At 41.4% G+C, this 23,930-nt stretch overlaps 1 protein-coding gene across 6 annotated transcripts in view; it reads left to right on the forward strand.

The window, feature by feature from the left end:
- The window catches only part of cpt1al.L (carnitine palmitoyltransferase 1A (liver) like L homeolog), a 36,562-nt gene extending 35,500 nt beyond the window's left edge, over positions 1-1,062 (forward strand). For all 6 annotated transcript variants that reach the window (XM_018224267.2, XM_018224271.2, XM_018224270.2 and 3 more), the window contains one exon: positions 84-1,062. In XM_018224267.2, the coding sequence (XP_018079756.1) occupies positions 84-155 (72 nt within the window). In that variant the 3' untranslated portion in view covers positions 156-1,062. The remainder of the gene's footprint in view (positions 1-83) is intronic.
- Positions 1,063-23,930: the final 22,868 nt, after the last annotated feature.

Below are 23,930 nucleotides of genomic sequence, written 5' to 3' on the forward strand. Positions count from 1 at the left end.
ACAATTGCCAAGCAACAAATATGTGGTACTTTTCTTTCACTAACTCTTGTTTTTGTTTTATTTTTTTATTTAAACCTCTACAGGATTCTCACCGGTTTGGAAAACATATTCAGGAAGCACTGTTTGACATTTTAGACTTGTTTAAGCTTGCCTGATTTCTCGAATGTGCTGTCTCTTTCCAGTTCACCGACAATAAAGCATCTGTGGAACACTCCTGGAACTGGAAGCAATACAAACATAAGTCCAAAGCAAATACAGGGACCATTTTTGGTGTTTTATTTTAGCCTAAAAGGCACACAAAACCAACTATACTGCATGAACTGCCTCACACGGGCAAACACGCACATACAGTACTTTCATGAATGTAGACGTACAATCATAAGAGACCAATCAAATACCTAGCATCATGGGGGGGAACTATTTAAAGCTCATGTGCTGGGAAAAGTTTTACAAAAGGCTAATCGGAACCATTGCCTCAAAGGCACCCGGGTACTGTTCCAATACATCTGAACACCTTTTCAGGAATATATAGCAGGAATATCTAACCTGCGACCCTATATGCCTGCAACCCCCAGCCTCCCCACTAGCTGGATGCTGGGAGTTGCAATGCTGCTGTCGGGTCATAGATTGGACATATAGTCCAAGGCAGGGATATAATGTTTGCAGACCTCCAGCTAATGTCATCTACAAATCCTAACGGGAAGGGGGTTGCATATTTGGTTTTCCTTTTCGTGGTGAGCGAACAGATGTGTTTCTCTTGTGTGTTGGTGCCTTACATGGTTATGTGCAGTTTTTTTAAGAGCGTAATATATTGACGTGTTCAGTAAAGCAATGCAATTTTTCCAATCTTTTGATATTTGCCAAATGTGAATAACCCCTTACACACGTTGCAGAAATTTATTTGTAAAACGACTTCCCCCCCCCCCTCTTCTGCTTCTGTATTGCCATTTCCAGATCCTTGCCTTTAGCTGAACTTGTTTGAAATGGTTTGCTTTTAGATTCTAGTTGATATTTGTTGGAATGTGCCAAGTTTTGCTAGTGTTTTTCCCCACACTGGCAGTATCCAGTACAGTGGAAGCTACTTTTATTGTATTTCTGTTCTGGTTTTAATTTGCATCCTAAGCAGAGCACCAATATCATTTTATTTTCTTGATACGCTTTCAAGTAATGGTTTTGAGTTCCCAGAAGTATACCTATTTCAGTATACAGAATTTTATTTCCTCTGTTGCTTACCTTTTCTGCTCATGCCATTTCACTAGTACACAAATCAGACAATTGTCTATGATTTGTGCTTTAATTGTGCACATAGCTATAGCGAATCCATGGCCTTTAGTTCTCTCAGCTTCTTAAGCCACATTAAGTTGTGCATTTAATGTTTACTAGGGATGCACTGAATCCAGGATTCTGCCTTTTTTCAGCAGGATTCGGATTCAGCCGAATTCTTTTGCCCGACCGAACCGAATCCTAATTTGCATATGCAAATTAGGGACAGGGAGGGAAATCATGTGACTTTTTGTTACAAAACAAGGAAGTAAATAATGTTTTCCCCTTCCCACATATGCAAATTAGGATTTGGTTTGGTATTCAGCCGAATCTTTTGCGAAGGGTTCTAAAATATTGGATTCAGTGCATCCCTAATGTGTACAGTATATTAAGGGGACCCTCATGCTGTGTCTATAATTTTGGTAACAGGGACGTGTTACAAAAAACAATTCTATCCTTGCAGAGTGTGTAATAAATAGGGATTTTTACTGGATTCAGAGGTAAAGTGCTTTGAGCCCCAGTGCTTCCAGGAAGAGTCAGAGCAGCACATGTTTCCAATACTGAGCAAACTCTTTTTCTTCCAAACTAATGTGCCCAGCATTCATTATATTCACTTTGAGTGCAAGTACTGTTATGCCAATGAGCAAGGGTAGAGACAAATCATGCACAGTAGCATGTGATACTTGCACTTCCTGGATTAACCTGCTGCCAGACTAAACATAAAGGAATGGAGCAGGGTCTCCTCAATAGAAGGCCTTTGGATAAAGTAAGAGCACCTTTTAAAATAGAAATTAATGTTTTTTTGTAACCAGTCCCTGTTGCTAGAAATTAGGAATGCACCGAATACACTATTTTGGATTCCGCGAATCCTTCACGAAAGTCAGGCAAATACCGAATCCTAATTTGCATATGCAAATTAGGGGTGGGAAGGGGAACACATTTTTTACTTCTTGTTTTCTGACAAAAACTCACTCGATTACTCTCCCCGCCCTAATTTGCACATGCAAATTAGGATTTGATTTGGCCTGGCAGAAGGATTTGGCCGAATCCGAATCCTGCTGAAAAGGCCGAATCCTGGATTCGGTGCATCCCTCCTAGAAATGATTATGTACTCCTCTCCACCTTGTCTCTGTGAGCCTCTCTGTGTATACAGAGGAGGGAGCAGAGGCCTGCAGACAGACAACCAGGCCTTGGTGCAGGACTTATGCACCCTGCTCTCATGATGTGTGCAAGCAAATTACCCCCTGCTGTTCTGTTAATGACAGCCCTCTATATTGACTCCATTGGGCCCCAAGTGTCTGTGTGTGGATCTGATGTTATGCCAGTGTTCTACACCTGCTTGTATGTGCAGGCCTAGAACAACCCTGTCTGTCAGTAGCCTTAAAGGGGAACTATCATGAAAATTGAACATAAGCTTCATCATACTGAAATGAGAAGTTTTCTAAATACAATCAATTAAATATTCTGTACCATTTCTAAAATAATCAAGTTTATATTCTTGATCCTTCTCTCCGCATCTGTTTCTCTTAATTCTGTCTTCATGCAGCAGTTGGTGTCAGATATTCATTGACAGTTAGATCCAATATATCTTATAGGGGGGCTCCTTTTGCCTAGAAGATGTATTAGAGCTCACTCTATTAAAATCACCAGACATCATGTCTCTCTACATGCAGAATTTGTGCAAAAGCAGTTTTTTTGTTAGTACTGGAATCAGTTATTTGAGTGAGCTCTAATTCATCTGCTAGTAAAGGAGCCCCCCCTATAAGATATATTGGATCTAATTGTCAAAGATTATCTGACACCCAACTGCTGCATGAAGAGAGAATGAAGAGAAACAGATGCTGAGAGAGGGATAGTGAAGATAAACTTGATTATTTCAGAGACAGTACAGAATATTTAATTGATTGTATTTACAAAGTTTCTTGTTTCAGTATGATGAAGCTTATATTAAACAGTTCCCCGTTAAAGTGGATTACCCCTAATGGGCTTTGTTCAGTGTCTGTCTGTATGGGGGGTGCATATTCCTAATCTGTGCTCAATAAGAGCAGCACAGCAGAGCAATTAAATGTGGGTTTATTTAGTTAAAAGCAATGTTTCAGGGGCATGCCCCTCTTTTCGGACATACAGATGAGTGATACAATATTTACAGTAATGATGCAATGAATTAATTAATTGAGTGAAATACACAGTGAGGAGAGCATTTCTCTGGCTTCATATAACCTGATGAAAAAGAGGTTAATCGCCACTGTATCTATGTATGATAACAATGCGAGATATGCATTATAAATCCAGTATCCCAGAGAGAGTTAATTGCCTTTTTATGAGGGTAATAACTCCCCTATTTATCCTTATTGTCTACTTGCTCTAAAAAAAAAAAAATTTAAAGGGCAAGTCAACCCTGAAATAAAAATGTGCCTAATAAAAGAAAACCCAATTCTAAGCAACTTTCCAATATGCATTAGTTATACATTTTCAGTGCTTTTAAAGTTATTTGTAAAAACAATTCCTATTGAAAGCAGCATTTGTTTAAAGGACCAGTAACATACATTTTTTTTTTATTAAAAAATTCGTTAGTGTAAAATGGAAAAAAAACACTAAGGCATATCAAACTTTTAATTCGCTAAGTCTTTTAAAGAAATAACTGACTGAAACTCCTCCGCTTCAGAAAAGGCAATCCATCGTGCGGCGATCGATTTCTCTTCCCTGCTTTCCTTTTAGGAGATAGCCAGGGAGGAGAAAACGAGCTTCACGTGATGGATCGTCGCCGTGTCACCTTTTCTGAAGAGGAGCGCAATCGGAGTTTCGGTAAGTTATTTCTTAATAAAGACGTATCGATTTAAAAGTTTAATATGTCTGTGTTTTTTTTTCATTCTACACTAACGAATTTTTTAGTAAAAAAATTGATGTTACTAATCCTTTAATATCTGAGAACAGGAAGGGACCAACACTGCTTTCAATAGCAATACATATACGATTAACTTAAAAACCATAGAAAAATTGTAATGAATGTATATTGCAAAATTGCTTAGAATTATGTTTTCTTTTATTAGGCAAATTGTTATTTTGGGGTTTACTTGCCCTTTAAGGTGCAAAAACCAGAAGTGATGGTTACTTTGTTGCAATATGTTTTAAGACTAACATTGTCATTTAAATGTTACTGTTCATATATCCCAGGAGGTATTGCCTTTTGCTTTACAGCTTTTGTACTCGCAGAGAGCTACACGTGGATTAAATTCAATTGTATGTAGGACTGTTGATATTTTTTAAGTGTGGATTAGCCCCAATTATTATCGGGTTATGTGATTTAATAGAAATGATCTGTTTGTTGATATCACTGCGTATCTCATTCATGATGTACATTATTGCTTCCCTTAGGGCAGAGACCTACGCGGCAATTCGGGGAGATTAGACTTCTTCTGGGTGACTAATCTCCCCGAACTGCCTTGCCGCCGGCTAAAATGTAAATCGCCGGCGGGATGGCACTTGGAGAGCTTCGTTTTCCGAAGTCGCCCGAAGTTTCCTCTTGAGGCAACTTCGGAAAATGAAGCCTTCGGAGCCATCCCACAGGCGATTTACATTTTCGCTGACTGGGAGGCAGTTCAGGGAGATTAGTCGCCCCGAAGTTGAGGCGATGGGCGACTAATCTCCCCCAATTGCCGCGTGTGTTTCTGTTTTTAAAAATAGTGTACCATTTATCCGTTAACATTTATTTTCACTAAATAAACCACACAGGGGTTTACCTCCATGCAGGGTCTTAATTGGTGACTGATTATTGGGAGGTGGCCGAACCTCCAGACCAAGCTCGGAGCTGTATCTAGTGGAGAGGTTGGGATTACTGAATCCATACTGAAACATCACCAAAGGGGAGATAACTGTAGCTGTCTTTTCTCTGTTGAGACATCAGGATACCTTTTTTTGTGCATGTTCAAAGTACATGCCCTCTGTCTAACACAACATACTTTCAAAGTGGGTATAAATGTGCAAGGTACTTACTAGCTTCTGTGTGGAACAGTTACTTGTTAATGAAGATGTAGGATAAAGACTGCACTGGTTTCTATGCAATATGCATGCACTGGGAGTTCTCTCCATCTAATAACAAATGGTTATGAAATATACTTAATACAGGGCTGTATAGCCAGACTCCAAGCCTAGGAAACTGAAGATATGAATTTGTTAGCCTTTGTGTTGCGTAGCCCTTCTTGCTGTACTGTATCTATTTTAAGGATGCCCCGAATCCAGGATTCAACATTTTTCAGCATGATTCGGATTTGTCTGAATCTTTCTGCTTCGCCGAACCGAATCCTAATTTGCATATGCAAATTAGGGGTGCGGAGGGAAATCTCGTGACTTTTTGTCACAAACAAGGAAGTTTCCCCTTCCCATGGATTCGGATTCGGTTCCATGTTCGGCCGACTCTTTCGCGAAGGATTCGGGATTCGGCCAAATCCAAAATAGTGGATTCGGTGCATCCCTAATCTATTTAAAGGTGACTGTTTGGGTGGGGTAGGACCATGAAATCCACTTGTAAGGTTCCCACATCATCCTTTTTCCAAAATATGGAAGCCATCGGATGTTCGAATAACAAGTAGTCAATATAATCTTTCTCTGGCAACGGTTTGGACTGACCCATTAGATAATAGGTGAGTGGTAAAAGCTTTGCAGAGTTAAATATGAATCTCAGTAGGTTTTTGCAGGATACAGCAACTATTAATTATGGCAACTATATAATGTCCCTGCATAGAGATACATGATGGCTGTTCTGCTACCCGTGATGCATCTCTTTGTACGGAAGCCTACCCCAGAATTTCCTTTACTGGAAAAAAAAAACAATTGCAAGTGTGCCACCAAATAGTTTTATAGAAGAAATAAATAAATAACATTGGGCACCTTGCAAAGACCTGGATAACTGGGAAAAGGGTTTGTGGGTGTCTGAGTCCCTGAGAGTGAAATGTTCATAAGCAGCAGACACTTATGGACAGACCGTGAGAAAGCTAAATTGGACAACTTAGGGCTGGACCAATTGATTCTGTAGTGGTGGCTGCTCCTCCATATTGGGATAGACTTGTTGGTGAAGTTCTTTTTTTTATGGATCTGCTAACGCAATACCCTACACCGACCAACACGCTGGAGCACAATGTCCTATTCTGTTATTTCTTTCTCCTTTCCAAGAACAGTCACTTTTGTTACTACATCCGATTTCATTTGCTTTTGGTGCCATTTGCATTTCTTTGTTAACCAATTGTATTTGTTTTGTTTGTTCTTGTTTTTCATGCCATTATCAATGCAATTTAAACTTGAGGGTAAATAAAAGCCAATATTTAACATTTAAAAATGAACGGTGTGTTTTATTTCATCCAGCTACGGCTTACGTCCGCATTCTGAAATGTAGTCCGATACATCTGCATTCCTGACAGTACAGTGAAAATGTAATATAAGGTTCATCACACTGAAATACAAACAATTAAATATTCTTTACTGTTTTTGAAATAATCAAGTTTATCTTCACTATTCCTCTCTCGGCATCTGTTTCTCTTCATTCTGTCTTCTTGCAGCAGTTGGGTGTCAGATGAATGATCCAATATATCGTATAGGGGGGCTTCCTTTCCTAGCAGATGTATTAGAGCTCACTCAAATAACTGATTCCAGTACAAACAAAATAACTGCCTTTTGCACAAATTCTGCATGTAGAGAGACAGGATTTCTGTTGATTTTAATAGTGAGCTCTAATACATCTTCTAGGCAAAACAGCCCCCCAGCTTTGGAAGACTAACATTTATTGTTATTGCTACTTTCTCTTGCCTAGATTGGGGGACACAGGCACCATGGGGATGAAGATCCTGTTGCTTGGAGAAAGGACACTAAAAGGTTAAAGTGGCTCCTCCTCCTCCTGCTCTGGGCTTCATCCCCGCCTACCTCCTCAATCCTCAGTTTTCTTTAGTGTCCTCAGAAGGAGGATGGACACTTCGTGGCTGGGAGCAATGGTACAGATTTATTCAGTATCATGCCACTACTAGGGGTCAGTGTTTCTCTTCCAGAACCCCTCCAGCCAAGGACTTCTGATCTGAAGATGCTCTATAGCCTTCCCGCTCTACGGAGGCTGCAGGCTGGGGAGCTCCCCCCCACACTACCCTGGGCACTGGTTCCCGCTCTCCGGAGGCTGCACCAGTAGCCACGACGGAGGGTATATCTTTTATTGAGCATTCCTGGCTGGCACGAGGAGGTAAGTCAATTCCCTCCTCCCTCCCCCCATTACATGCTGCCTGTCAGCTCTGCAGAAAGGCATTTAGTTTCACTTTCACTGCTATTCTCTCACAGAGATTTCCCTAGGCATTTAGTTTCACTTTCACTGCTATTCTCTCACACAGATTTTCCTAGGCATTTAGTTTCACTTTCACTGCTATTCTCTGACAAAGATTTCCCTAGGCCAGGGATGTCCAAAAGGTAGATGGGATCTACCAGTAGACCTTTAGCTGGTCATCAGTAGATATAAAGACACTGTCAACACACAGTTTGTCTAAATCACCCTCCTGTTTCATGCTTTTTATTTGATATTTATGTTAAGGTTACAATATACATTTTCTCATGAATCAATATTAAGTAATATTTTCCATGGAACAGAATTCTAACAATGCTTTTATATATGTAGATCATAATGGGACAACAGCACTAAAAGTAGTCCCCGCATTGGTAACTCAGTGCCATTCCCAGCGATCTTTCGCGCCACCATCTGGCGCTGCCTGTATTTCATTGTGCACGAGTCGCTGCACACGCGCCTCACGGGCGCCATCTTACTAAGGTACTATACCAAAGCCCGGGAAACCTCTCTGGTGGCCATTTTGGATCCGCATCTCTCTCTCCAGTACTGAGCGTTTCCAGCCTCACTGTCTCTCACAGAGAAGAACAAGGCACCATTCCTTCCTACCTTGGTGAATAGGTAGTTACACTTCCATTACTCTTTCTCTAGGGATTAACACTTCCCTCTCTCTATGGGACCTACTGTGGGGTTTTTCACTACTTCCCTCTGTCTCCACAGATCGCACTCTAAGGGAGAAGTGGTTCACTCCTGGACTCTCCTAATATTCCCCAATATCTTACTTACTGGGTTGCACTACATAGTATAGCCATGCAGGCAGGGCAGATGACCAGTCCCTTCCCAAGCAGGCAACTGCATGTACCACCAATGCAATTTAGTATTTGGCATGGGCTACTTGCAGACCTAAATTTGCTAGTGTTTTGGCTGAGCCAATATGTGAAGCCTGTAAGACTGCAGCAGTCACTGCACAATTACAATCCCACACAGCCCTACCAGCCAGCTCTGCGACAGCTACGGCTAATCAAACGAGCTTGGATTCTGAATTGGTGTGCGCTCTATCTCTAGCGGGTCTACAAAACCTAGCCAGAGTTCCAGAGACTCTAGATAAGGTCCTACAACATCTATCTACAGAGCCTCACAGACCGGTCACTCAGCAGTCGGCCACAAAGCGACCTCCCCTTTCCCCACCTGTTTTGCCTGATGAACAGGAAGAGGCATTGGGAAGAGGGACAGATCCTATCCGCAGATGAATAGGATCAGGATACCCCTAGATCACAATGAGAGGTCGAGAGCCTGATTCAGGCACACCCCACCTTTAGCAGAGCGAACCAATAACATTTTCAAGAGGCAAAAGAAGTCTTCTTGTGTCTTTCCAGCCTATGAACAGCTGGGTGACATTGTTAAAGCACAATGGAAAACGCCAGACCATAGAGTCCAATTTTCCATCGCTTTACTCAAACTTATCCTTTTACTTTACAGACCTTGGTCCCACCGGTCTCTAAATTGTCAAAGACCACCACCATTCCAGTAGTCGATGCAGCTTCCTTTAACGATCCTATCGACAAACGTCTTGAGGGTTTCTGCAAGTCGATTTTTACAGCAGCAGGCAGAACTCTACGACCTATTATTGCCACCCCATGGGTATCCAGGTCAATGGAAGTTTGGGTGGAACAGGTGGCCCAACTCATGGCTCAGAAGACCCCTCCACATACCTCTAGCTCCGATAGCGGACACAAATACATAAATTTGCATAGCAGTCCTGGACGCGGCTAAGCTCGTCACAAGGGCTTCGGCATAATCCATTGCAGCCAGACGTTTCCTTTGGCTAAAAAACTGGTCAACAGATCTTACCTTGAAGTGGTCTCTGCTTGGTCTCCCATTCTCGGAAAAAAAAAGAAAAAAAAAAAAAAAAAAACTTTTTGGTGCTGAACAGAGAAGGAAAATTCTCAAGCTACAGAGCCAGAGGTCCCAACATGAAAAGCAACAAGCTCCGACCCGCCCCAGATTCCAGTCAAGGCAGAGCACTTCTTGGTCAGGAAGCAGAGCAGCACCTAAGCCCGCACGGGACAAACAGCCTCCGCATGAGGAGGTGCCCACCCCTGAAAGCTAAACCCTTTGGCGGACGCTTAAGTCACTTTCGGGAGGTGTGACGGCATAGAGTACTGGAACCCTGGGTCCTACAGATCATTTCTATCTCATAGAATTCGCTCAGCTACCTCCGAGGTGATTTTCCATCTCAAGGCTCCCTACCACAGAACCCAGGCACTCAGCTTTCCATGGGGTTCCACACGCCCTGACTGCCTCCGCGGGAGTAATGGCGGTCCCTCAAGGGTAAAAGGGGCTTCGGTTTCTACTTAAACCTGTTTATAGTACCCAAAAAGGATGGATCTTTTCACCTGGTGCTAGACCTAAAGGCACTAAACGACCATGTAAAGAAGCACCACTTCAAGATGGAATCCATCCAGTCAGTCCTAATGTCCCTGGACATAGAGGATTTCAGGGCGGTGATCGACATCAAAGATGCATACCTGCATGTCCCCATACATCCCAACCACCACTGGGTCCTTCACTTTTCAGTGGCAGGAGAACATTGGCAATCCCTGGCACTCCCCTTCAGACTATCCTCCGCGCAAAGGCTATTCACAAAGGTCATGGCTGCGGCTCTAGAGGACCTGCGACTGCAGGGAGTGAGTGTCATACCATACCTGGACGACCAACTTGTAAAGGCCAGTTCCATGGCACTGGCCACAACTCATCTCCAGACACTAATGCTGTTAGGTTGGCAGATAAACTTCCAAAAATCTCGATTCATCCCTTCCCAGAGTACAGAATATTTAGGGCTTGATTCTTCATTGGGAAGAGCCTTCCTTCCCCAATCCAAGATCACCTCCATGCAGGGGCTCCTGTCATCTCTGCAGAAAATGGATCAGGTACCTTTAAGGTTGCCATGAGAGTGCTAGGGACTATAGTGTCATCCTGCGATTCCATATGCGCAGCTCCACACCAGAGCCATGCAGAGCCTTACTCCAACACCAGAGGAGGAACTGAGCGAACCTAAACTGCAGGATTCCCCTATCAGATCTAGTTTGAACCTCTATCAGTTGGTGGCTTTGACCAACAACACTTCCGTCAGGAAAACCCTTCCCCAATCACCAGTGGACAGTCATCACAACAGTTGCCAGTCTACAAGGTTGGGGAGAAGTATTGGGAGACCTAACCGTACAGGGACGTTGGTCACAGAAAGAACTACTCCCCATCAACATCCTGGAATTAAGAGCAATCTACCTGTCATTGCTCCAATGGTCAGGCAGACTTCAAGATCTACCTGTAAGAATACAGTCGGGCAATGTGACAGCGTTGGCTTACATCAACCACCAAGGAGGCACAAGGAGTCAAGCTGCCCTACCAGCTATCTCCGCAGTATCCCTGGAGTGGACAACTGGATAGCAGATTTTCTCAGCCGAGAGACCTTAGATCAGGGAGAGTGGAGCCTACACCCAGAGGTTTTTTCAACTGATTCTGGCAAGGCGGGGCACTCCGGAAGTAGACTTAATGGCATCCAGGTACAACAACAAGCTTACGAGGTTCTTCACAAGAAGCAATGACCCTCTGGCCCTAGCATGGACACACTGGTGGTTCCGTGGCAGTTTCACCTAGCATATGTCTTCCCACCACTGGCACTTCTGCCAAGGGTAATCAAGAAGGGTAGAGACAGTTGTAGTGGCACCCTACTGGCCACACCACACTTGGTTCGAAGAGCTCATAAGTTCATCAGTGGACGCACCATTCCACCTTCCAGACAGAATGGATCTGTTATCTCAGGGACTGATCCTCCACCTGAGTTCACCATGGCTGGATTTAACGGCATGACACTTGCAGCCATAATCCTAGCCAGATCAGGAGTTCCAAAAAAGGCCATACCGACCTTACTAAGGGCCAGAAAGCCCGTCTTTGCACGCATGTACCACAGGGTATGGAGGACATTCATATCCTGGTGTAAATCTAAAGCCAAAGACCCACAGTCCTGGGACGAAAGTAGCCTATTGTTATTCCTTCAGGAGGGTTTAGAAATAAGGGCTGGCACTCAGCTCACTGAATGTTCAGGTATCAGCCTTATCTATCCTTTTTCAGCAGCAGCAGCTTGCAATGCTGCCCAACATCAAGACCTTCCTACAGGGAGCATTGAGGATGATACCTCCATACCGTCATACAATCCCTCCCTGGGATCTCAATATGGTACCTTCTGTATTGCAGGAGCAACCGTTCGAGCCATTGGCTCAATTCCATTAACTCTGCTGACTCTTCAGGTAGTTTTCTATTAGCCATCACTTTGGCTAGACTAGTTTCAAAACTAGCAGCTCTATCTTGTCGTCCACCATTTTTGATTTTTTACAAGGACAAGGCGGTGTTGAGACCTACCTTGGATTTCTTCCTAAGGAGTTCCATCTTAACCAGGACCTGCTGGTTCCTTCATTTTGTCCTGAACAAAAGACAAATTTGGAACAGTTACATACGTAGATGTGGTTCGTTCTCTCAGAACATACACCAGGGCTACCAAGAGTAGAAGGAAGCTAGACAACCTCTTTGTCTTACCAGAAGGACCACGGAAAAGCCTTAAGGCATCTAAGGCCACCAATGCAAGATGGATTAGGTCAACAATCTTGATGGCCTATGAGGTACGAGGTAAGGCCACACCCTTCCGGGTTCAGCTCATTCTACTTCTTCACTCAGCACTTCTTGGGTAGTTCCTCTCCAGGCTTCAGCAGAACAGGTCTGTAGGGCTGCAGTGTGGTCATCCACACACACCTTTTCCAAATTCTACAAGGTGCATACATTCGTCTCAGCCAAACGAGCTTCGGCAGGAAAGTGTTGCAGGTGGTTATTCCCTGAACACTAGGGGTAAAAAGTCCCGCCCTCATGGGTAGCTTTGGGACGTCCCCATGGTGCCTGTGTCCCCCAATCTAGGCAAGAGAAAAATAGATTTTTGTACTTACCGTTAAATCCTTTTCTCTTGTCCTACATTGGGGGACACAGGCCTTCCCTCCCTGTATTAGTTCATGTTAATATTGATCAGGTAATATCTTATATAATTTTTGTTGTTCAAATACCAACAATTTCAAACAGCAGGTGGTTCATACCGTGCTTAGCTTGCATTGGGGAGGAGCTCCTTCTCTTCACATGGGCAATTGGTAGGGCTCGTCATCTCTTCTTCGGTCAGAAAACTGAGGATTGAGGAGGTAGGCGGGGATGAAGCCCAGAGCAGGAGGAGGAGGAGCCACTTTAACCTTTTAGTGTCCTTTCTCCAAGCAACAGGATCTTCATCCCCATGGTGCCTGTGTCCCCCAATGTAGGACAAGAGAAAAGGATTTAACGGTAAGTACAAAAATCTATTTTTTTCTTACTTTGTGCTCTCTCCTATTCATATTCCAGTCTCATATTCAAATCAATGCATGGTTACAAGGGTAATTTGGACCCCTAGCCTCCACATTGCAAACTGAAGCAGCTGCTGAATAAATATGTGTTGAAAATATTTAAAACTTTCTACAATATATACTATCCCCATTTGTATGGAATATTTACATGAGTCTATGTACTGGCCATTTACAGATAAATAATGACCGTCGCTAGCTGCTAATGTCTTCAGGGAGGACATGAGTCACAAGCAGGAGATGCAGCAGTTAATCATATTATAGACCTTTATCAGCTCTTATTGACTGACACTATTTCCTGCTGCTCCTGCTGCCAGTCATTGCAGGGGAATCTGCTGACCTTCTGACTCTTCCAGCCGAGCCGCCATTGCTGAGCTCTCGTTTATTTACCTCGTCAACATTTCCAAAGATAAAAGGGATGTGATCCATAAGAGCAATTCTCTTCTTTTTATTCAACACAAAGTGTCCCCTTTAAATGCAAATTGTGTATTCCAAAAAGATGTTCTCCTATGTGAAGGGGCGTACTTAAAGGAAAACTATACCCCCAAAATGAACACTTAAGCAACAGATAGTTTATATCATACTAAGTGGTATATTAAAGAATCTTATCAAACTGGAAAATATATTTAAGTAAATATTGCCCTTTTACATCTCTTGCCTTGTGCCACCATTTTGTGATGGTCTGTGTGCTGCCTCAGAGATCACCTGACCAGAAATACTGCAGCTCTAACTGTAACAGGAAGAAGCGTGGAAGCAAAAGACAGAACTTTTTCTGTCATGTGACCTAACATGTTTGGTATGTTTTTGTGCACCATGAATCGTGCAATCCCAGGGGGCGGCCCTTTTTTTTTTTTTTAATTTTCCAATGGCACATATTATGTTTCGAACTTAATTGGCTTTTGGCAGAGAGCCCAGAGCAGCAGATACAATACTTTTGTAACAATTTTGAGATAAGCTAATAAGTAATTGTAACTATATAAGATAACAGGTCTCTTGGGAAACGGTAGACTCACAACTTGAAGGCAATTCACCTTCATTAGTAAAACTGTAAATTTGAATATCGAAATTTATCATGTGCTGTGTCTTTAAAAAATCGACTTCGACCATTCGCCATCTAAAACTTGACGAATTGCTGTTTTAGCCTATGGGGTACCTCGTAGAACCTATTTTGAGCCAATTGGCGGAGTTTGAAAAATCTAAGTTTTTTGGGGGAAAAACTTTGAATTGAATTCGCCATTCCTTCAATTTGAACGATTTGAATTTGCCCAAATATGGACCTATCTGATCTAAAACTGACCTATTAGACCAAAAAAAAAACCGACTTAATTTCGGTTGGTCTTTTTGTATTTGAATTTCGAAGTTTTTTCAATTCGAAATGCGACCCTTTATAAATGTGCCCCTAAATGATCGTATTCTCTAACTGGAATGCACCATAAATAATTCTGAGAGGACAACATGCAGGCAGTTTATCTGGGTGCTGATAAAAAGGACCATAGTGTGTGTGAATTTGATAGGGACGTTAGACTGTAAACTCGACTGGGGCAGGAACTGATGGGAATGATGTACAATCGCTGAAAATCACTGTCAACAGGTTGTTTACCCCATAAAATGAGATGTTTTACTGCTTATAGCAGTTAATAACTATGATAATCTTTCACCATTCCCAAGTTTAATTTTAATGCTTCCCAGAACCACTCTCTCTGCCTGATTTATAACACTTGCATCAAGCAGCATTTTGGCAACCCTACTAATACATGGGTTACAAATTAAACATTAGCATAGCCAGGACTTGAGACCCGAGAGTTCACTTACACTCGTTTTACTTATTAACCTCACAGGTCATGTAACTCTATCATCTACATACAGTAAATCTAGGGTTGCCACCTTTTCTGGAAAAAAATATCGGCCTTCCTATATATTTATTTATATTTATTTTTTTCCCTATTAATAACATTGGGATCAACCATCATTTTTACCGGCCAGGCCAGTAAAATACCAGCCAGGTGCCAACCCTAATTAAATCCCACAGATGATTATAATTTCTGTTACTCCATCCCTGTTGTTCCATCCCTTCCTGCAACAATCTGCAGAGTCACTATGAAAGCAGGAGAATCATGAAGTCCAACTCTCACTCCCAGTGCAAAGAAGGATAGTGATCTCTTTATAATTAGCTATTGCTGCCAGACCCTGTGGTTGGAGGAAACATAAAAAGGAACATTTCTCCAATATAAAACAAATATATATCAAATATTGTACTTTATATTTATGCTATTTGTGTTTCTTCTAGTAGAATGGTAGATTGTCATTGTGCATTCACCTGGTAAGCTCTTTAGCTTTTAGGTAATGTGAATGAAACACATAAAGGAGCACAGTGCTTGAATTGGAGTGAAAAAAGTAGAGGGATGCCCTGTGTGCAGTGTGCTGAAACAAGCCCCTCCCACAATCATAAGCCACACCCATTGTTATAATAAGCCTCACGCACCAATACGTTCGGGTTTCACCCACTTTAAAGCAAAGCCATTTTGCAATTTCCTTTTTTGTATTTTCTTCTAATGCACAGTTTGATGGCCAGTATGCATAGATTTATGTATGTGACCTGTAGGGACCCCAAAATGAAAATTGTGCATATGACTTTTCTTGGCTGCCAATTCAGCTTCTGAAAACAGCACCTTTTCTGTATATTGTGTGTCATAACATAACACAACCCCATCATATTCTGTATCACCCAAGATTATTTCAAATATATCATTCTCTCACTATTCCTTAATCTGCTGCTGTTTAAAGGAGAAGTCAACCTGTACGGGAAAAAAACCCTTTCCCCCCTCTCCTTTGTAGGATCCCTTCCCTCCCCCCCGGCCTACCTTCCCCCCCGGGGCAAATGCCCCTAACTTGTTACTTACCCCTCCTTCCAGGTCCTCTGCTGGTGAGTAAACGGGCTCCATCTTCTCCTGAGAGCTCTTCTTCCTGCTTTGTCCGGCATTTTTTGGCAAATTTACCGGTAAGGATCTTCTGCGCATGCGCCAAAAGTCACAGAGTTTCCGAAAAAAAGATCAGAAACTTTGTGACTTTCGGGCGCATGCGCAATTGGAGGCATTTAAATGCCTCCAACTGCTGGGGGGGCAGGTAGGCCAGGGGGAGGAGGGAGGGGGCCCTACAAAGGGGAGAGTGGGAGGGGTTTTTCCCTGTACAGGTTGACTTCTCCTTTAATACATTTTTTCTCTTTTTCTCATTTTTCTCTTCTCTTCTCTATAACCCTCTCTGATGATTCCACCTTCGTTATCTGTTTAACACATCTCTATCTTTTCTACTTCTCTCCCAGCAATCTTTTCTCTCCTTTAACCCTTTATATATTTAACTATATCATATTTTACCTCTGCATTGTATTTGCATGCAGAAGTGGAGAGGAGAAAAAAACTGTTCCAGGATTCAAAACTCCTGCATCCCACTGAGGGAATGCTATTTCACAGAAATAAAAAAGTGAAGGGATGACATCCCTGTGCATACCTCCCCAATTCCAGCACTGCAGGAGCACCATACTTTATCTTTGCTGATTACAGTAATTCTCCAGGCCTCCTGCTTCTTGTTGCTGCATTTCCAGATGTTCCCACAATGCTATGCAGTCCATCTACAAGCAGACATGTACAGTGTCGGACTGGGACACCAGGAGCCCACCCAAAAACCTTACACCAGGGGCCCACCAAGAAAATTTAGACCAGGGGCCCACTTTCATTACAATAATTCTCCCTCTCCTCACTCAACCTCTATTCTCCTGGCCTCTTTAGTTATACATACTTTAACCTATTATTCCATCTATTTAGCCTATTTGGCCATGAAATAGGTCAAATGTTTAGGAGCACAAGGGCCCACTGACACCTGGGCCCACCAGGAGTTTTCCTGGTATCCCGGTGGCAGGCCCGGACTGGCAATCTGTGAGTTCTGGCAAATGCCAGAGAGGCTGCTATAAGGTGCCATATGCAGTCAGTATTTAGTGGGCTGGTGGGGGCTGATTGGGCCTCTGTGTACCTCAAATGCCAGGGCCTATTTTAATTCTCAGTCCGGACCTGCCCGGTGGGCCAGTCCGACATTGGACACGTAGCATAAGGACATGAGAAAGAGCTGCAGTCACATGTATATTTGCATCATAATGTATTTCTATATTTTTTTTTTTGCACCTGATGCACATCTATGGCTAGCATCCCTGTGCCCCTCCGTTGCATTAGTTGATGTTGGCATGATATGGCCAAAGCTGAATTAATCACAGCCTCTTCCACTTCATACTGACTCATTAACTACATTTTCATATTCACATTGAAGGGGTTGCTCACCTTTCAATTAAATTTTAGTATGATGTGGAGAGTGATATTCTGAGACAATTTCAGCAATCTGGTTGCAAGGTTTCAAATTACCCTAGCAACTATGCACTGATATGAATTAGAGACTGGAATATGGATAGGAACTTCCCTGAATAGAAATATGGGTAATAAAAAGTAGCAATAACGATATATTTGTAGCCTTAAAGGGGTTGTTCACCTTCCAAACACTTCTTTCAATTCATTTGTTTTCAGATTGTTCCCCAGAAATAAAGACCTTTTTCAATTACTTTCCATTATTTATTTTTTACTGTTTTTCCAAAATCTCAGTGTAAAGTTGAATGTCCCTGTCTCTGGTGTTTGAGTCTGGCAGCTCAGTAATTCAGGTGCAGACTCTAAACTGTTACAATTTTGCAACATTGAGTTGATCCATTTCTCAGCAGCATCTCTGGAGTATCAGCAACTATTGTATCAATTCTAACAGCTGCCTGTAATGAAACCCAGAGATTCCGCTCAGCAGGGACAAAGATAAGAAATGTATCAACTAAATGTATCCATTTAGAACAGTTTACAGGGTCGGTGACCCCCCCCCCTCCCAGGGCTGCTTCAGAAGGTGAAAAATTACACTTTACACTTCAATATTAGAAAAGCGGAGAAAATAGAAAGTCATTGGAAAAAGTCGTGATTTCTGGTGATCTGTCTGAAAACAACTAGTTGTTTGAAGGTGAACCACTCCTTAAAAGGAGAAGGAAAGGCATCATGCACTTGGGGGTGCCAAATGTTAAGCACCCCCAAGTAATTGTATTAACTTACCTGAAACACCGGGCGGGTGCTCCTATCAGCAGAAAACTGCACCGGCCCGGGGTTATACCAGTGAGCACCAAGGAGCAATCCTCTTCCGTCTTCTTCTTTATTCAAACTTCCCGTGGCAGACGCATGCGCAGTAGAACGAAAACTAATGAAAATTCGGCTTTCCATTCCACTGCGCATGAAAATAGGAGCACCGGCCCGGGGTTTCAGGTAAGTCAATACAATCACAAGCACAAAGCCTTTCCTTCTCCTTTAAAGAGGATTTGTCTTTTTAGATGGGGGTCAGTGAGTCCCTGCTGGAAACAATCCGAAGAAGGCAAATAAATGAAAAACAATAGAAAAAAAAGACCAGTTGAAAAGTTGCTTAGAATTAGCCATTATATAGCATATTAAAAGTTAACTGAAAGGTAAACCATCTTTTTAAGTGTCAAAGTGGAAAAAATATACAAAACATATATATATATATATATATATATATATATATATATATATATATATATATAAATATACTACTGCTACTGATACAAATTATGTAAGTTCAGCGTCCCCTTTAAGTCTTTTTTGTTTAAAAAAAAGTTTCTTTGTAGCCGAAGAGTCCGGTTTCCTGTTTAGTACAATAATATTTTTCATCCTATGGGTGTGTAGCCATGGAATGACATTTGACCCCCATAGCTCACCATTTGGTTACAAAGCAATTGTTTTCTGAATGGCTTATCAGTTATTTCCTCTGCACAGTCAGACCAGTAGCGCTGCATGGCAACTTCCACAAGAACCTTTTCCTACAAACGCATCATCTCTGGTACTTGCAGATAATATCTAGGGACGATTTACTGCTGGGCAAGAGCCTAAAGTGACACTGGCTTATAGCGTTACTCACATCCACATTTATAACATAGCAAATGTACATGGCTATTACAATAATTATTGTGGTTTCAGCTATTATCAATAAATTACTGAGAACAAGCAGTACATTCAAGAAAGTATAGGGGATGTTTACTTAATGCTTTATGCATTTTATTATTTGCATTCTTCTTTTGTCTCTTTCCATCTTTCACTTGGGGTCACTGATCCCAGTAGCCAAGAATCTACTGCTCTGTGCAGTACTTTGTATTAAGGTGGCCCTAGATGGGGGCAAATTCACTAACTAGAGAAAATTCGCCAGTGCCGGCTTTGCGCACATCCCAACACTTCGCCAAGCGTAAATTCATCTCGACAATGCTTGCTCGCGAAGATCCGAAGTTGCGCATAGGGTAACGAACGCTGGCGAAGTTGCGCGAGCGAAAATACGCTCAGCATTTCAAAGTTATGCTAGAGTTGGCTAATTTGCATACGGCGTGCAGTTAAAGTGCAATGCCCGTATATGCTGCAGCAAATACATTACACTACACAAGGCCAGGGAACCTTAAAGGGATACTGTTATGGGGAAAAAAAATTTTCAAAATTAATAAGTTAATAGTGCTGATCCAGCAGAATTCTGCACTGAAATCCATTTCCCAAAAGAGCAAACAGATTTTTTTATATTCAATTTTGAAATCTGACATGGGGCTAGACATTTTGTCAATTTCCCAGCTGCTCCTGGTCATGTGACTTGTGCTCTGATAAACTTCAATCACTCTTTACTGCTGTACTGCAAGTTGGAGTGATATCAACCCCCCCCCCCAGCAGCCAAACAAAAGAACAATGGGAAGGTAACCAGATAACAGCTTCCTAACAAAAGATTACAGCTGCCTGGCAGATCTCAGAACAACACTCAATAGTTAAAAACCCATATCCCACTGAGACTCCTTCAGTTACATTGAGAAGGAAAAACAGCAGCCTGCCAGAAAGCATTTCTCTCCTAAAGTGCAGGCACAAGTCACATGACCAGGGGCAGCTGGGAAATTGACAAAATGTCTAGCCCCATGTCAGATTTCAAAATTGAATATAAAAAAATCTGTTTGCTCTTTTGAGAAATGGATTTCAGTGCAAAAGTCTGCTGTAGTAGCACTTTTAACTGGTGCGTTTTGAAAAAAACTTTCTTTCCGATGACAGGATCCCTTTAATAAAATTATATATAGGTGTTATATTGCCCTACACATGTAGGGCAACTGTATAGTTTATGTGCCATATGTTATCAAATGTATGGGGGAAGGCGGGTACCCCAAAAATAAATTTCAATCTTTTTCAGCCTATCACCCTGTAAAAAACTTTTTTTGAGGAACTCCTGTCTATTGCACTTCGCCTGGTCTGAGGTGGCGAAGGCAAGTCTTGTGATAGAGGTACTGGTCAGTAAAATCAAAAACTTGGTGAATTTGCGTAGTATGAGACAACATGCAATTGGTTTTCATTTTCTATTATTTGCGGTTTTTGACTTATTTAGCTTTTTAATCAGCAGCTCTCCAGTTTGCAATTTCATTAATTTGGTTGCTAGTGTCCAAACTCATAATGCCAAACATTTTGGAAAGACAAAGAAGGACAAAAAAATTGCCGTACGTAGTGTGGTGAATTTTTTTGCCCGCCCATTTTTGTGGCCACACCCCCTATTTACCATGTTCATTTTACAATATGTGTCCGGTTATGAAAGTTTGAACATATGTCTGTGGTTTTTTTCAGTTATTACAGTTTTGCTTATGAAGGTGAATTGCCCTTTAACCTGTGAGTCTAACTTTTCCCAAGGGACCTCCTTATCTAAATTATTACAATTACTTATTTGCTTATCTCAAAATTGTTACAAATTATCATATTTGCACCTGTTAGCTGTTCTAGGCTCTCTGCCAAAATCCAATTAAGTTAGAAACATTGTTTATTTTTCTGGCTGTTCAGTGCAGAGAAAGTAAGGAGTTTCCAGTACAAACGCGGGACTGCGGATTGAGCTGTCAAAAGCAGGACTGTGTCCCTGAAAATGGGACAGTTAGGAGGTATGTCCAAACTACCTCAGCAACCATGTATTGATTTGAATAAGAGACTGAAATATGAATAGGACCTGAATAGAAAGATGAGTAATAAAAAGTAGCAATAACAATACATTTGTAGCCTTACAGAGCATTTGTTTTTAGCTGGGGTCAGCGACCCCCATTTGAAAGCTGGAAAGAGTCAGAAGAAGAAGGCGAATTACGAATGCCGTCTGAATGCCTGAAACGCCCGATTGGATGTGATCTACTTAAACTTTGCTAAAGAAAGGGATACAGTACCACACAGAAGGTTAAATATTAAATTAGGGAATATTGGTCTGGAACATAATATTTGTACTGTACTTGGATATAGAACTGTCTGATGGAAAGATTACAAAGAGTGATGTTAAACTGAGCATTTTCTAACTGGACTAGTGTTGTTAATGGAGTAGCATGAGGGGGGGGGGTCTGTCCATGGCCCTTTGCTTTTTTTTTTAATTTGTTTATTAATGACCTAGAAGTGGGCATTGAAAGTACTGTCACAAAGTTGTGTAAAACTGTAGGATTCACACAATATTTTCCATTAACTCTGTGGATGAAAAAATTATTTTAACTTCGACCTTGGATCTCCCAAACTCACCCAATTGCCTCCATACAGGTTGTAGGAGGTCCCCATAGGCTTAAACAACACTTCGGCAGCTTTTAGGTGGCGAATGGTCGAAGTTTTAAAGGGACAGTACTTCAAAAAAGTACTTCGAATCGAAGTATGACTATTCCCTAGTCGAAGTACACAAAAAATAGCTCGAAATTCACAGTTTTTCACTTCGAAACTTCACCTCGACCTTTGACAAATCTGCCCCATATATATTTATTTTTCACTGAGATAAAGGGGAATATGATCACATAAACACTATATATATTTATTTTTCAGAGATAAAAAGAGGAATATTTTCACATAAACACTATATATATTTATTTTTCACAGAGGTAGTGGGATTATTTTCACATAAACACAATATATTTTTGTATTTTTCACAGAGACTGTGGGGAATATTTTCACATAAACACAATATATATAGTGAATAAAGTACCCCCTCTTGTAAAATATAAGGATATTATAAGTTACCGAGGAGTTTCATGACCATATAAAAACACGAGGCCGAAGGCCGAGTGTTTTTATACAGGTCATGGAACTCCGAGGTAACTTCTAATATCCTCATATTTTACAACTGGGGGTACTTTATTTATTATAATACACAAATTTTAGTATGTCATGTGACAGAAATGACATCACTACTCACCGTTTATAACTGATGACATCACTACTCACCGTTTATAAGGATATAATTTACAGGATATTCATGGCTTTTGTGTATTATATATTTATATTACAGAGATAAAGGGGAATATTTTCACATAAACACAGTGCCGGACTGGCCCACAGGGATACCAGGAAAACTCCCGGTGGGCCCAGGTGTCAGGGGGCCCTTGTGCTGCTAAACATTTGGCCTATTTCATGGCCATTCTCTATTTCTATGAGAACAAAGAGGTTAAATAGATGGAACAATAGATTATAGTATGTAAAGAAAAGAGACTAGGAGAATAGAGGTTGAGTGAGGAGAGGAAGAATAATAGTACTGAAAGTGGGCCCCTGGCCTATGGTTTTTGGGTGGACCCTGGTGTCTCAGTCCGACACTGCATAAACACTATATATATTTATTTTTCAGAGATAAAAAGGGGAATATTTTCACATAAACACTATATATATTTATTTTTCAGAGATAAAAAGGGGAATATTTTCACATAAACACTATATATATTTATTTTTCACAGCGATAAAGGGGAATATTTTCGCATAAACACTATGGGGCAGATTTATCAAGGGTCGAACTTCGAAGTAGAAAATACTTCGAAATTCGACCATCGAATTGAAATACTTCGAATAACGAAGTTGAAGTTTTTTTCAGCAAAAGATTGAACGATTAAATCCTTCGAATCGAACGTTTTGAAGGATTTCATCGATCGACCAAAGGATTTTCCTTCGACCACTAAAGACTTGTTGTAGAAGGTCCCCATAGGCTAACCTTCAGCAGGTTTAAGATGGCGAAGTATTGAAGTTTAAGTTTTTTAAAGAGACAGTACTTCGATTTTCGAAGTCGTAGGATTTTACTTCGAATCAAAGTCGAAGTCGTAGTATACTATTCGATGGTCGAAGTAGCATATTCGATGGTCAAAGTATCCAAAAAATTATTTCTTCACAAATTCACTAGTAAATCTGCCCCTATATATATTTTTTTCACAGAGACTGTGGGGAATATTTTCACATAAACACTATATTTATTTTACAGAGATAAAGAGTAAATGTTGGAGTATATATTGTCCACCCTCTCCCTACTAGGAGCACAAGAGTGCCATCCTAGTGTGCAAGCAGTGGTACCGCCTCATAAAGGGTTTTTCACAGAGACACGATATATATTAATTTTTCACAGAGACTGTGGGGAATATTTTCACATAAACACGATATATATTAATTTATCACAGAGACTGTGTGGAATATTTCACATAAACACGATATATATTTATTTTTCACAGAGATATATATTTATTTTTCACAGAGACACTGCCACAAGACGTCATCCATCGGATGACATCCAACTGGATCAGTTCACACTAAGAACATTAGTAGGTGTCTATAAGAACCGTTACTCTGGGGGGAAAGCAAATAAAAGGTGGGTCTCTTATTGGCCCCGCCCACTTATTAGATTACGCCCTATCACAGCTCAGCAGCAAGCTAGCGCTCAATCGCATAAAACTTATGTACGGAGCTGGCCGGAGCACGTCATTTCCCATGCCACACCCTTCTATCTCCGCCTTTTCTAGACGTCTGTGATAGACTTGAGCTCTTGGCCACTCATCGGCGTAGAGCCCATCTGAG

This window comes from Xenopus laevis, chromosome 7L, assembly GCF_017654675.1.
Source record: "Xenopus laevis strain J_2021 chromosome 7L, Xenopus_laevis_v10.1, whole genome shotgun sequence".
Lineage (NCBI taxonomy): Eukaryota > Metazoa > Chordata > Amphibia > Anura > Pipidae > Xenopus > Xenopus laevis.